The 14,856-nt window shown below is 35.2% G+C and overlaps 1 protein-coding gene across 2 annotated transcripts in view; it reads right to left on the minus strand.

The window, feature by feature from the left end:
• COL21A1 (collagen type XXI alpha 1 chain) overlaps window positions 1-14,856 on the minus strand; it is a 108,458-nt gene that overhangs the window by 45,087 nt on the left and 48,515 nt on the right. For both annotated transcript variants that reach the window (XM_040983030.1, XM_040983031.1), the window contains 4 exons: window positions 8,452-8,505; window positions 5,156-5,207; window positions 4,412-4,467; window positions 4,244-4,297 (listed from right to left, as the gene is read on the minus strand). In XM_040983030.1, the coding sequence (XP_040838964.1) occupies window positions 4,244-4,297; window positions 4,412-4,467; window positions 5,156-5,207; window positions 8,452-8,505 (216 nt within the window). The remainder of the gene's footprint in view (window positions 1-4,243; window positions 4,298-4,411; window positions 4,468-5,155; window positions 5,208-8,451; window positions 8,506-14,856) is intronic.

A 14,856-nucleotide genomic window follows, 5' to 3' on the forward strand; every position in this document is an offset into this window, starting at 1 on the left:
CTACACAATGCAATACTGGATGCTGAGGTGAGGTGAGCCATGCCATCCTGGAGTCAATGGGCCCCAGATTGGTGAGCCCCAGGGCAGGGGATCCAGTGGGACTCAGGTTGTCTGGCCCAGGTCCTGGGGCCTGATTGTGCGTGTGCACCAAGATCATGAGCCCTCAGGGGGATCCACTGACACACTTGGGTGACCTGGCCTGTGCCCTTGGGCTCACCTGTGAGGTGGGTATCAGATTCATGAACCCCAGGGGTGGGGGATCAGGTGGGGCTCGGGTCACCTGGCCTATGTCTTTGGGCCTTCCTGCAAGTGAAAAAGGCAGAGCAGTGGATGTAGACCATGATGCACATGGAGAGTATGGCAAGCTATTGAGTACAGTAAGAACAAACTGGACAGCTACTCCAGCCAAACAATGACAGCCAATATCTGGGTTAATGGAAATGAAGTTGACTATGGACAGTGGGTCAGTGGGAGGGTTACCTCATCCTTGGCTCAGCTAAATCGATAGCATTTCGGAACTACGCAAACCACTTGGGCAGAACCCTTGGAACATGCACCACATTGGAACCCCGGGTTAATATCAGGTGGCAGTTCCCATTCCTGGCTACAGGGACATTTGGGAGGCTGGGCGTGGCTTCCCATTTTATCTCTCTTCTCCCAGACAGAATAAGAATAAATCGAAAATTTGGAGAAAAACAAGGAAGTTACAAAAACCAGTGGACAAGTGTATCAAGAATGTGGGGTATATGATCAATATAGCAAAACTAATATCATCCAATACTAGTAACAAACAGTATTTTGGAAGACAACGCTGCTAAGATGAAAGCACTTCCTAAACGTATTTAAACACATAAGGATATTCCCTCCTCTAAGAGTTGGAGCTCAATTCCAACTTATAGCTTGTGTATGGGCTAGAGTCCATAACTACTGCTGAAGAAAAAAATGGAGAGAAAAAAATTAATAACTTCACAGTGGAGAATCCGTGAGTATATTTTAACCAAGTGATAGAGGTTAGTATCACAAGTGAATAAGATGGATAAGATGTGTGGTCTTCAAAGTTAAGAAGAATACCTGCTATATCCTTCTTCAAAACCAACCATAATTCCAGTCTAATCACAAAAAAAGCCACATACAAACTCATGTAGTGGTATCCATAAAATATCTACTCAATACTCATCAACCATATCAAGGTCATATAATAATGATTGATGTTATAAATTGGAAGAGAACAGTGAAGCATGACCAAAAAGAAATGTGGGATCCTGGATTGGATCCTGGAACAGAAATAGGGCAGCAACAATATCGCAAAAAGACAAATAAAATTCAATAAAGTATGGAGTTCAGTTTGTAACTTGTGCTAGCATTGCTTTCTTTATTTTGACAAACATATTGTAATATTGTAGTAATATCAGATGGGTAAAAGTATAAGGGAACTCTTTGTACTATGCTTGCAAATTAACATTACCAGCAAGAGTTTATTTAACAAACCTTTTCTTGTAATGTTTTCAAGATGATACCAAAAATTATATGAAATTACACAGCTCTAGGATACCCATTACAGTTTAAAATAGATTTAGACTATTTATGCTGATTCTAAGATGTATTATTTATTTTTATTTGTTAGAAAGACAGAGAAACAGAGAGAAATACTTCATAAACTGGCTCAAAAAATACTCATGACAGCATGGACTAGATCAGGTTGAAATCAGGAACCTGGAATTTAATCTGATTTTCCACTTGGGTCTGTCCACTTAGGCAAGGATATAAGCACTCAGCTCCTCACCTCTGCCTCTCAGGTTGTGCAAGAGCAGATGAGAACTGGAAGCAGAGCCAAGATAAATGAGGCACTCTTACGTGGAATGTTGGCATCGCATGTTAACCAATGCCCTAAATGCCCACCCATCAAGATCTATTCTATAATTACAGAATTGAAGACTGTTTGTTGTTGAGGAAATGAGAGAGATAAAATCACAGCTGAAAGAACTGAGAATCAAAAGATTCCAACTGATATTTCACACAAGTGAAATATTACTCAATGGAGAAAGAGAATGACTCAAATAAGAGGTGATGGAATACCTTTATTAGCAATAAAAAGGAATGAAATATTGATCCAAGCCCCCAAATGGATGTCTGTTATAGTCTATGAAAGACCAAGTATGATTCCATGAACACAAAATGTCCAGAATAGAAGATTCACAATGACAGAATACTCACTAGAGCTGAAGGGTGGGGTTTCTGTCTTAAAAGGAAATGAGGTGTGGTTACTATCATGTATGCAGTTTCACTAGGACTGATGAAAATGTTCCAAAATTAGAATACAGTGATGAATATATAATTCAGCAAATACACTAGATCACATTAATTTGCATACATAAAATGGGTGAACATTATGCAGTATAAGCGATCTACCCATAAAGTTCTTGAGTGAACTAATGCATATTCATAGGTGAGGGCACATATACCAAACTACCCGCTTAGATCCCCCTGAAATCTAAAAGTTATGTTTAAATCAAGAAACGGACAAGATACTAATCTGTACTTGAATTTATATTCTCTGTCAAGAACTGTGCTGATTTTTGTTATCTTGGTCAAACCTTAACCATTTAAGGTAGGTAACATTTTCTCCATTCTTGAAATGGAAGAAGCTTAACATAAAGGATTTGCCAAGTACAATAAATTAAAATCATCCTAATCCACAAATGCATAACTTGTTTCCAAACCCTAACCTATACTATATAAAAAAATTATAGAATCGTCATTCAGTGGAACATACAGCCTTATACTTACAGAAGACACTGAAAATTTTAATGTCTAGTACACAGATAAAAAAATATCTGTTTTCTTACACAGAGTGATTATATTTAAAAGTCCATAAGAAGAGGGGGGCCTTTATAGCTTGTTTTACCTGTTACATCCAATCCAAATAAAAGTAAATTGTCTGTTTATTAAATCAGCAGGACATAAAACCAAATGCAATGAAATTAAGTTGATCAAGTTCTTATATGAGATGTTGGTGTCAGCTTAACCTGCTGTGCCAGCGTGCTCACCAGTTGATCACACACTATTAACACACACTATTTGGACATGCTTTGGAAAGCATTGTCAACAATCAAGATTAACGAATATTCTGAGTAGTTTCACACACTTGAAGCAAATGACTAGACACACAACAGTTTTAAAGGAAGGCAATTCAACTAAAGACAAGGACAACTTTTTTTTTTTTTATCAAGTTTGAGCTTCAAATACCTGACCTTGGGAAACACATTACTTAATCTAGTGCTTTACCAAGTGGCTTCTTTGATTATGATGGATTATACAAATCTATGCTTGATGGATTACACAAGACTACAGCATTCAATCATTTCAGACATCATATTGACTTGAATATTATTCCCTAATAACTATTAATTAGGAAAGTCATTTAAATTTGTAATTGGCAAATACATTTTTTGTCAGTAATTTGATGGTGCTAATCACCCATCAAAAGGGCATGTGCTTTTGAGGTTTTTGAGGAATAATAAGTGACCAGCACTCTGTATTTGCCTTTGCCACAATTTTCTCAAAGCCACATTATACCACACAACTGATAAAGAATTTTCAATATTAATCATACAGATTTTCCCCCCAAATCTTATCCCTTTGAGAAATACAACAAAGGATGTGTATCTTAATGAATCTAATTTGAATGATTTACCAAAGAAACTCTCAGTATTTCCTTAGTATTCTATGATGATATTTCTAACAAATGAAAGTTATCAAAAAACCCAAATAAGTTTATTATCATTTTTAACTTCAAAAAATAAAAATTAGTGCTTTGGGCCCTGGCATGATGGTTCAGTTGGCTAGTCCTCACTCTTGTAAATGGTTGGATTCCATATGGATTCAGTCCTGGTAATGGCTGCTCCACTTCCCATCCAGCTCCCTGCTTGTAGCAGTAGAGGATGGCCCTGACCTTGTACTCTCCCCACCCCTTGTGGCAGAGCAGGGAAAGGATCTTGGCTCCTGATTAGCTCAGCTCTGGCCATCACAGCCACTTGGGGAATGAACCAGCAGATGGAAAATATTTCTCCCTGTCTCTCCTTCACTCTGTAAATCTGTCTTTCCAATAAATTTTTTAATCAAAAATTTAGCGCTTTAACTTTATTCCAATATCATATGTAATTAAATATTATAATATTGCTATGCTCTGATAATGCTCACTCACAAACTACAAAAAATATTCTTGTTCTATTTTGTTCAATACCTTAAAACCAGGACTACCCATTAATCCATCTTTTCCGTGTCTTCCTGGTTCTCCCTGTAAAAGAAAAAAAAAAATGTGCTTTCAACACAGTTTTACAACAATTTTTCCTTTTTAAAAAAGACAGGATTTAAAATATAATTCTCAAGGGTGTTCTTCTATCCAACTCACAGCACGTCCAGGAAGGCCAGGGAAGCCCACATTGCCCTTTTCACCTTTAGCACCCTGTTGTAAAAACAAACACTTTAAATCCTTTTGCTGACATTTTCACAATCCTACTCAAACTTACATATTTACAAACTTACACAGGAAAGTTAATAAAATAACATCACTATGGCTGTCTTCAAAATGTCCATAGAAATGCACACATTTCAAACAATTTTTTTGCTCCAAAGTAATTTGTTACTTCCACTTTTCTATGATTTTTTTAAAGCATCCTCACATGTAATGAGGGCTCAGGGAATGACAGCTCCTATCTGCTCTGCAACTTCCCATAAAGCATCGTTTTACCAATCCGGAAGATATAACACAAAAGTTTGAAAATGTTAATAAATACAGAAATACAATTATTGGCATCTTTGTCTAGAAACTACATCCTAGAAACAGTGAAAGTCAAGGTGCATGTAAAATATACAGAGGACAAATCTTAGTCTATATGAGAAAGGAGGAACTCCCATGATATAGATTGTAGTGGACATGTTTTCAAGTAACATGTAACTCCTCCTAAAAATATATATGCTGCAAATATTTTTAAAATTAAGAAGGATCAGTAGTACAATACAGTCTTGTAGAATACCATGCATTTCATTTACCAGCTATTTTTTGCTTTTTTGAAATGACTCTAATGTATGCCTTTTATGTATACTACACCATAACTTCAATGAAAATATTTAATAGTGTCATCCATACTTCCCTTTTTGCCATAAAATCCTGGTGATCCTTTATCTCCTTTGGGACCCATTTCACCCTAAATGATAAGCCATAAATATTAATTACAGAACTCATAATAGCTCCTTTATAAAGAAAAATCATACGTAGGATAATGTAGACTTACAGATTAATATACCACTGTGAAAGTAAAACTGAAATAAACTAGTTTACTGACAAAAAAAATCTATTTTCTAGATTTTACAAATAAAAAAAATGAAAATAAGCACAATTAGTACTGCAATAGTGCTTACAATTAAGAAGACTTGTAGATAGTAAAGCATCAATTTTAAGTACCAAAGTATTGTACATCAATAAGTTAAAATTCTGAAGGTAATTTTTCCAAAGTTTATATAAACTTTGATATTTAAATTGACTCAACATTTATGTATGTGTAGCAGAAAACCAGGAGACTCAATACAGAAACTGCTAGAACTTATACGAGAGTTTGGCAGAGTGGCGGGGTACAAAATTAACGAACAAAAATCAACAGCCATAGTGTACGCAAATAACACCAAGATGGAAGAAGATCTAACCAACAGGATACCATTCAAAATAGCAGAGAAGTGTGAAGTATTTGGGAATAAATCTAACCAAAAGCGTAGGAGACCTATTCGAAGAAAACTACAAACTATTTAAAAAGGAAATTGAACAAAACCTCAAAAGATGGAATAACATCCCGTGCTCCTGGATAGGAAAAATCAATATCATTAAAATGTCTATACTACCACAAGCAACATACATTTTCAACGCAATTCCAATCAAATTGCCCAAAACATTCTTCACGGAACTGGATACAATGATTCAAAAGTTCATCTGGAAACACAAAAAACCACGAATAGCTAGAACCATCCTGAAAAATAAGAAGTTAGCAGGGGGAATCACAATCCCGGACCTCTGGACATACTATAGAGCAGTGGTTATCAAAACAGCCTGGTACTGGCACAAAGACAGAAAGGAAGATCAATGGAATAGAATAGAAGCACCAAAAGGGAACCCACACAAATACAGCCAATTAATCTTTGACAAAAAGACCAATGACAGCTCAAGCAAGTGGGAAGGCCTCTTTAGTAAATGTTGTTGGGACAACTGGCTGATAGCCTGTAGAAACAAAAAAATAGACCCACATCTATCACCATACACTCAGATCCAATCTACATGGATAAAAGACCTAAACCTACATCCAGAAACCTTCAAACTCTTGCAAGAAAATGTAGGTAATACCCTGCAAGACCTAGGAGTAGGTCCCGACTTTCTAAGAAGGACACCAAAAGCAATAGCAGTTGAGAACAGAATAAACAAATGGGACCTCATCAAACTAAGAAGCTTCTGTACAGCAAGGGAAACAATCAACAAAGTAAAAAAGCAACCCACAGAGTGGGAGAAGATCTTTGCACACGATATAGGCGATAGGGGGCTAATTTCCAGGATATACAAAGAACTTCAAAACAACCAAAAAACCAAAACAAACAAACCACTCAAGAAATGGGCACGGGAAATGGGCAAACATTTCACAAAGGAACAAGTCCAAATGGCAAACAAACATATGAAAAAATGTTCCAGCTCCCTAGCAATAAGGGAAATCCAAATTAAAACATCGATGAGGTACCACCTAACACCAGTAAGATTGGCCCACATAAACAAGAACACCAACGATGCTTGCTGGCGAGGATGCGGGGAAAAGGGAACCCTACTCCACTGCTGGTGGAGCTGCAAATTGGTACAGCCTTTATGGAAATCAGTCTGGAGAACACTCAAACAACTCAAAATCTGCATACCATATGACCCAGCAATAGCACTCCTAGGAATATATCCAAAACACCTGTTGCACGACAAACCAACATGCATCCCTATGTTCATTGCAGCACAATCAGTAATTGCAAAAACATGGAAGCAACCGAAATGCCCATCAGCAGAAGATTGGATAAGAAAGCTTTGGTTCATCTACTCCATGGAATACTACTCAGCTATTAAAAAAAACAAAATGCAGTTCTTTGTGGCTAAATGGGCACAACTGGAAACTATAATGCTAAGGGAAATGAGCGAATCCCAAAAGATTAGATACCACATGTTTGCCTTGATTTAACCTGTGATTTTTTGTTTGGTTGTTTGTTATTTTTTGAACCTGTCATTGATACTGTCTCAACCCAGATGTTTCGAAGAAGGGAACTTGCATTATTTTTAACATATTGTTTACCCAATACTATGTCAATTAATTCCATAATGTTGTATATTGATACTGAGGTTTTGTTGGGGCTTTTAACTGACCGGATCTTTACTCTGTTAGACCTATCTTCAGACCATAGAAGGTCTCCCCAAGAGGCCACTGAACTTATCTGGACAATAAGATGCTGAACTTTATGCTAGGCATGTGTTTGCAAGCAATGAATCTCAACTGAACTTGAACTATGGTTATGCAACAAGGTGGAGGAATCCACCATGGGGGGAGGGGTATGGGAGGAGTGGGGGGAATCCCCAGCGCCTATAAAACTGTACTACATAATACAATGTAAGCAACAATAATAAAAAAAAAGAAGTACTTTCATTCTGAATCAAAATACTACATATATCTATGTTTCTGAGGAATAGTAGTCTATCACTTTCTTTACTTTTCATGTCTTTAGCTCCCGTATAATAGACAAATACTGATCACACAGAATCAACTGGGTTATTTTCCCTCTGCGTTTATTTCAGCTTCCAGATTTTTGTGTTTTTAAAAGAACACTATTATTTTGTCTCTGAACATCTGATTGAATTCTCCAGTGAAGACATCTTGGCATGAACATACACAAAACTTTTCAAAAAATTCCTGGGAAAAATACATTATGTAAAAACTGGACACAGATTTCATTCATTTTGTGGTAAAACAGACTCACGCTTTCACTTTATTTTCTTCTAACCTTTTGGAGTATATACAGAATTGTGAAAAGATCTATTAGTTACTAATTCAAATTCTTCTCGTGCATCAATTTAGACTTAAAAATTCATTCTGAGTTATTCTGGTAATTCATGTCTTTCTACTTGTACATTTTAACTATATTATCTAATTTGTTGGAACAAAGCTAGCTGTGTTTGCTTTTACTATTAAATTTTATAGCACAAGCAGTTCTGTTCTTGCTCCAGTTACTCACTTTGGAAACACGTGTTGTATTGATTTATATCCTCGTCAGTATCACTAAAGTTTTGTCACATCATTTTTTGTAACCCAAGTGTTCATTCATTATCTTCTCTTCCATTACATTAATATTTTTAATTATAAAAAAATAGATAAAGGAGATTTCAACCTTTGATCCTGGTATTCCATGAAGCCCAGGAAATCCAGGAAATCCACGGTCACCCTGAGGCAAATAAAATAAAATTAAATTAAATTAAACTAAACTTGTAATTAATTAAAGAAACATTTAAACCTAAATAAAGTCATTACATATTCAACACGGTCCTAATCAAAACGCACTAGAAATAAACCAGCAAATAGTTAAATTCCCATCTTCACGGAAGATTAATCAACATTGGTCAAGACTTCATTTACGACCACAGAAGGAAAATGCTTTTGATCTTCAGAAATCTCAACAGCTAAGCTGTCTTTGCACCTGGTGAGCCTCTTGTTCTGGAAGCAACATGGACTTGTGCAAGTCAGCACACACAAATGACTAGAAATGGTTTACTGCAGCCTTCTGTGAAGACCAACCTACTCTTTGAGATCAATTCTAGCTCAAGAGAGACAGACTCTGAATAGGAAATACAAATATGCAGTAGAACGCTGTTTTTTTTTCAGTTTATGATTGTACAAGTTGTTTATCCTAGGGATCTATTCAGATTATGTCTGTGAAGATTAAAAGCTTTTCGTTATCTCAAAACGAGAAAAGACAAAGTTTTACAGCATGATGTTTAGTGGATATAGGTTTAGTATTAGTTCTAGGATAATCATGAGTACTGTAGGTTTTTCTTCAAATTCTTTTAAGATTTACTTATTTTTATTGAAAGGCAGATATTCAAAGAGGAGGAGAGATAGAGCGAAAGATCTTTCATCCATTGATTCACTCCCTAAGTTGTCACAACACACAGTACTGAGCCCATCCCAAGGCCTCTTCCGGGTCTCCCTCATGGGTACAGGGTCCGAAGGCCTTGGGCCGTCCTTGACTGCTTTCCCAAGTGGCAAGTCGGGAGCTGGATGGAAAGCAGGGCCACCGGGATTAGAACTGTCGCCCATATGGGATCCTGGCGCATGCAATCAGAGGACATTAGCCACTAGGCAATGGCACCAGGCCCTCTTCAAATTCTTCATTGTGACGACACAGGCTAAGAGAGGACCATTGACTTATGGCACCATTTGGGTCAAATTCATGCTTAAGGTGCCATATAGACTATAACATACTCTTGGTTATCTAGCAGAGCAAGAGAGAGAAGATACTGCAGAATAATGTAATTTTTAGAAACATTATTTTTTCACACAGTTCAACAAGTTATTGAATGTTATAGAGCCCATTAAAGGCAATGCATTCACCCAGAAAGTTCCTTAGCACCATAAATTCAAATTACCAAATTACATATTACAATCCCACTTTTCAGCATTATCTACTGATTTTTCACTGGGAACCTACAGCATTAAACGCTCATATCAGCCAACATACTTTTTCCACATCCATTTCAAACATTGACAAATCGCCAAAATATCATTATAGATTTTGTTAAATCAGTAAACAAGAGTTACAACCCAACTCTTAAAACTGGCTCAAGGAAAACAAAGAATTTACTAAATGCCTGATACATTTAAATAATGTTCAGAAAAGAGTGGGAGCTAAAACTGAAACAAACTATGGTTGCCACTTTTGCCTGGAATCAAAAGTCAACGATACAGGGGACTTCAAAATTTCATAAAAATGGAGTCAATATTTAAGTTTGCTCTGGTAAAAATTCTATAATCCATACATAGGCTTTTCATGGAATGTATTTTCCATGAATTTTGGAAGACCCTGATGTGAAATTATACTAAATACATATATACATATATGTTTACTCATTACTAGGGCTTCTGTTCCTATGGACTAATCAGTTCAAAACAAGAGATAGTATTAAAGGGCGAAAAATAAAACATTTTCTTTATTTATGATCACATATCTAATTTTCTAACATTACAATACTCTAAGCAAATTAATAAACCAATTAGTATTGTGGAAAACATAATATGCAAACCCTGTTTCATATCTGAATAATAATATATGTTCCTGTTTGCTGCAGCTCTATTGACAATGGTCAAAGTGGAATTAATTTAAGTTTCCATTTCCTAAAGAATAAATAAGGGATGTTAAAGATTACTCAGGCTTTAAATACGGATGAAATCTTGCCATTAGTAGCAATGCAGATAGGATTAGAGATCACTGCATTAAACGTGATAAGTCATGTAGAGAAAAAAAACCCACATGATCCCCCGTCCTATATGGAATCTAACCGAGAGGGTGAGGGTGGTTACCAAAGGCTGTGATGAGTGAGGACACAGAGGGATGAGCACTAATTTAAACAGAACTGACATCTTTGCTATACAGTGAGCAAACACATGATAATGTACTATATTTTTCTTTTTTAGTCCTAGAAGAAAGGATTTTCAATGTTTTTTCCATGATGAACTACTAAATATTTGAAGACACAGAAATGCTTACCCTGTTTGAACATTACAGAATGCTTCTGTGTATCATAACACCATATGCCATCTCAAAAGTAAATATAATATCCATGTATCAGTTAAAAACAAAGTTAAAATAATAAAATACTAAATAAAACACTACTTCTATTAGGGACGAATGGGATTTAAATAGTCATAGTAACTTAATATTCAAGATCAATACAGAAACAGCTTGTGTATTATTATTTTTTTTGAATGTTTGAATTTTGTGGTACAATTTCGTACAGACTGGGATTCCCTGCCAAACTCCCACCCGCCAACAGATTTTCCCCATGTTGCTACAATAGTATAGTCCTTCATAAGGAGCCATAATTCCATCAGTCTCTTATTTAAGTATATATTATTATTATTATTATTATTATCATTATTATAGCAAGTTCAAGAATCAAGTAAATGGAAGGATAAATCACAATCTCTAATAGGAAAATCCAGTAGTGCAGAGATGTCAATGTTTTTTAAATTAATCCATAAATTTGAAGAAATGTTAATTAAATATGAATGGTAATTATGAGAAACTGAAGCAAACTTACTGAGATTTGCCTGGAAAACTAAGCATTCAAAGAAGCCAGGAAATTTTTGATTGTAGGGAATAATCAAAAAGGAACTCTCCAGCCAATACTAACTCACATTATACAGTGATAATAATTAAAACAATTTGGTGGTGCAAAGGATAATGGTCAAGGGAACAAAATGGAAAGCCAGAATGTCAGGCCAAATGAAAGTGGAAATTTAATGACAAAGATGAATTTTCAAAAAAAGGGAGGAGAAATAATATTCTACCACGATTGCTGTGGCAACTGGCTATCCATTTAGGAAAAAAGAGATACTGTGAATGCTTTCATAAAGAATTCCTTGCCAGAATCATAAACCCTGAAAATAATAAATTTAAATAACATAAGTACTTGCATGTGCCAAGGAGAAAGAGAAATTTTAAAGACGGATACATATGCTAATACAAACTTTGACATTTTGAATGGATGCAATGCCAAAAGCAGTTGAAAGCAAACTAGAAACTGGGGAAACTATTTTTGTGAAATAGTCTATTAAATGTTTCTACATATTTATACACACACACATGAATACAAATCAATTTTTTAGAACAGTGCAGTAGGGGGAAAAAGGGTGAGGATACGAACGAAAGCATTATACACATGCTCTGGCTTACAAAAACACACAACAATGCTAACAATCTTCATGCCAGGAATAACACTTTCAAATGAATCTTCAAAACTATCAAATGGGATACAGATATAAAAACCAGCTTCAGTGAAGTGGCCTGCTCATACCAGTTCTCTTTCATACAAATTCAGGGAATAATTTTGGTTCTTTTTTTGGCTAATCAGAAGCAGTGGTAAAATAACTTTTGTGAATGAATAATGAAACAGTGAAAATAAAACCAATAATGTTATTAAAATCTAGAAAACATAATAATACCCAGAACTGATAAGTGTTTGAGGAAAGATATTTTTGTGCACTTATTAGAAGAACATAACTTTCCGGAAGGTAAATAGACATTTACATCAAGGTAAATTTACTCACAAAATTTTCCTCAGAAATACACCCAACCATGCTCCTGTGATCTTACAGGCAATATATGTATATATGTATGTATATATAAAAAAAGAAGATGGCAATAAAGAATCAAAGTATTTGTCAGTCAGCTGTTTCATAATTGTACAAAATCAATCCCTACTGTAAACTGTGATTACCCTTTTCTTTATTGTTGCTTTCACAAAGTCTTTTTAAATTTTCAACCTTTATTTAAACTCCCATATGATTCTATTTCACTCTTATAATTTTTAAACATTTTGCTAAAAACAATGTACATACTAAGAAAGGCACATAAGTGTGCACTGACAATCATAAAGTATACACTTATTAGATTTCAGCCACTTTGAGGAAGACTCCACCCTTGACTTACTCCTATTTTTTCTTGGTAATCATGGCTGTAATTTACCAGTATCCAGATCCTATTTCAAAGCATTTGAGAGACTTACACTCATAAACTCTTGCATTTTGAAGATCTGTTGGTCCCATTTAGTTTATAAGGGATTAGAGAAACAAAAGAATTAAAGATAGTAAGATGATTCTATTTCCCACAGGTCGTTTGTAAACATTTGACCGCTGACAACTGTGCCTTTGATGAGTCTATCTCATAGAGCAAGCTGGATATACAGCTTTCAAGATCAAATTAAGAACATTCTTTTCGGTTGTAAGAGAATATGAGTGAAACTGCTACTTTTAAAATGTCATTATTTGGGGGATAATGCCGCAACATACACGTTAAGCCTCCACTTGTGTCACTAGTATCCCACATGGATGTCAGTTCAAGTCCAGCCAATCACTTCTGACCTATTCCCTGTCACAGCTCCTTAATGACCATTCCAAAGAGTACATCCAAAGTGAAGATGGAAAACAAAGTTTAGAACAAAGAAAATATGGCTTTCTTTAAAAATAATAAGTTTCCAAAAGATGGCAATAGATGAATTTTAAAAAAAGTAGGATTAACAGTTGCTAACAAATGAGGTAGGAAATAAAATTAACATTCTTCATAATAAATTAAGATGTTGATCTATTACACAACCTTAAAAGAAAAACAAGTGCTGAAAAAAATTGGGAAATACTCTTGCAAAGCTTCCACAGAAATGGTACAATCCTGAACGTATACTCGGCAGAACTATACACACTGGCAGGTGCGTGCAGTGGATCTGAGGTCAGGAAATCCTTAGGGGGGTCATAACTAGGGCTGTTTTAAGTCAAAAGTATCTGATGAAAGGATTTTTGTTTTAGGAAAAGGAGACAAAGAATTTGAAAATTCCCAGTTGGAACAATGTTAATGATTTTCTAGATTCAAAAGAAGCAAAATACATATCAGTTAACAGACAGTTCATATATATCTGCATATATTGAATTCTCAAATACATGTGTGAATATATTAAAATAGGTATAACCATTGAATGTAAATAGACAATACATACATACAGTCATGCAAGCTTATACTTAACATGACACACATATGTGCTAATAATGAGGTAGAGAGAGAGCGCAGGACTGAACCTTGGAAAATGTAAAGTTCAGAGATACTGGAGGAAACCATAGCAAAAATGTCAAATGGAAAGGTAACTAGCAATGACAAGCTAAAAATTTTAAAAACAAAAATTTAGCTCTTAGAAGCCAAGAAGAACCAGTTTCAACAAGGAAGGAAGGTAGAAAGCTTAGTCAATTTTGCCCAAACATGCTGAAACATACAGTAAGGCAAAAAAAAAAAAAAAGATATTTAAGATATTTGAACAGGTTTGACTATTGGATTTGAAAGACTGTACTTTGATTCTCTTAATGCGTTGCAGAGTTGTGGTCAGTGTCCTAGTGGAGTAGTTTAGTGGCAGACAGGGAGTCAGCCTTTTTCAGAACTTACATTATGGTATGCAGCAGAACTGTGGTGTTGCCAAAGGAGTTTAGACAGTCTTGAGGTTATTTGAAAAATTTAATAAGAAAAAAATAATGATGCAGAAGAGAATAATTAACAATCTTGATTATATGTGGACAGTTCACCTATCTAATGGGAGGCAGAGTAGGATACAGGTATTCTGACAGGTAAGAAGATAGATCTCATGAAAAAGAAACAAGAAATCCTGCTGTAATTGCTTCAAATGGGCACTTCAGCCTTTAAGAAAGGAGAAACCGAAAGTATTTGCAAAAAACATCACCTTTTGTAATCAACAGAACAGGGTTTCCCAAAACTAATCACAGTCATCACTAGTTTATAATATTTAATTTAGGCCAAATACATGTGTTGTCCCATATTAATTTTCATAACAACACTGAAGTATGTGATCTCAAAGCTTCAATATTAATGACATTGATAACTTTAACATGTTATTCCTTAATACTTAATTTTTTAACTTAGTTCTTTAATACTGTTCTCTCAAAAATATGTAGTGGTTACAATAGAAATCATATATACTTTTGATGTGGGAGGGCCAGAAGTATGAGTCTTATATAAAGAGAC

Source organism: Ochotona curzoniae, unplaced genomic scaffold (genome assembly GCF_017591425.1).
Source record: "Ochotona curzoniae isolate NIBS_2020 unplaced genomic scaffold, NIBS_Ocur_1.0 contig_3819, whole genome shotgun sequence".
Taxonomy (NCBI): Eukaryota; Metazoa; Chordata; class Mammalia; order Lagomorpha; family Ochotonidae; genus Ochotona; species Ochotona curzoniae.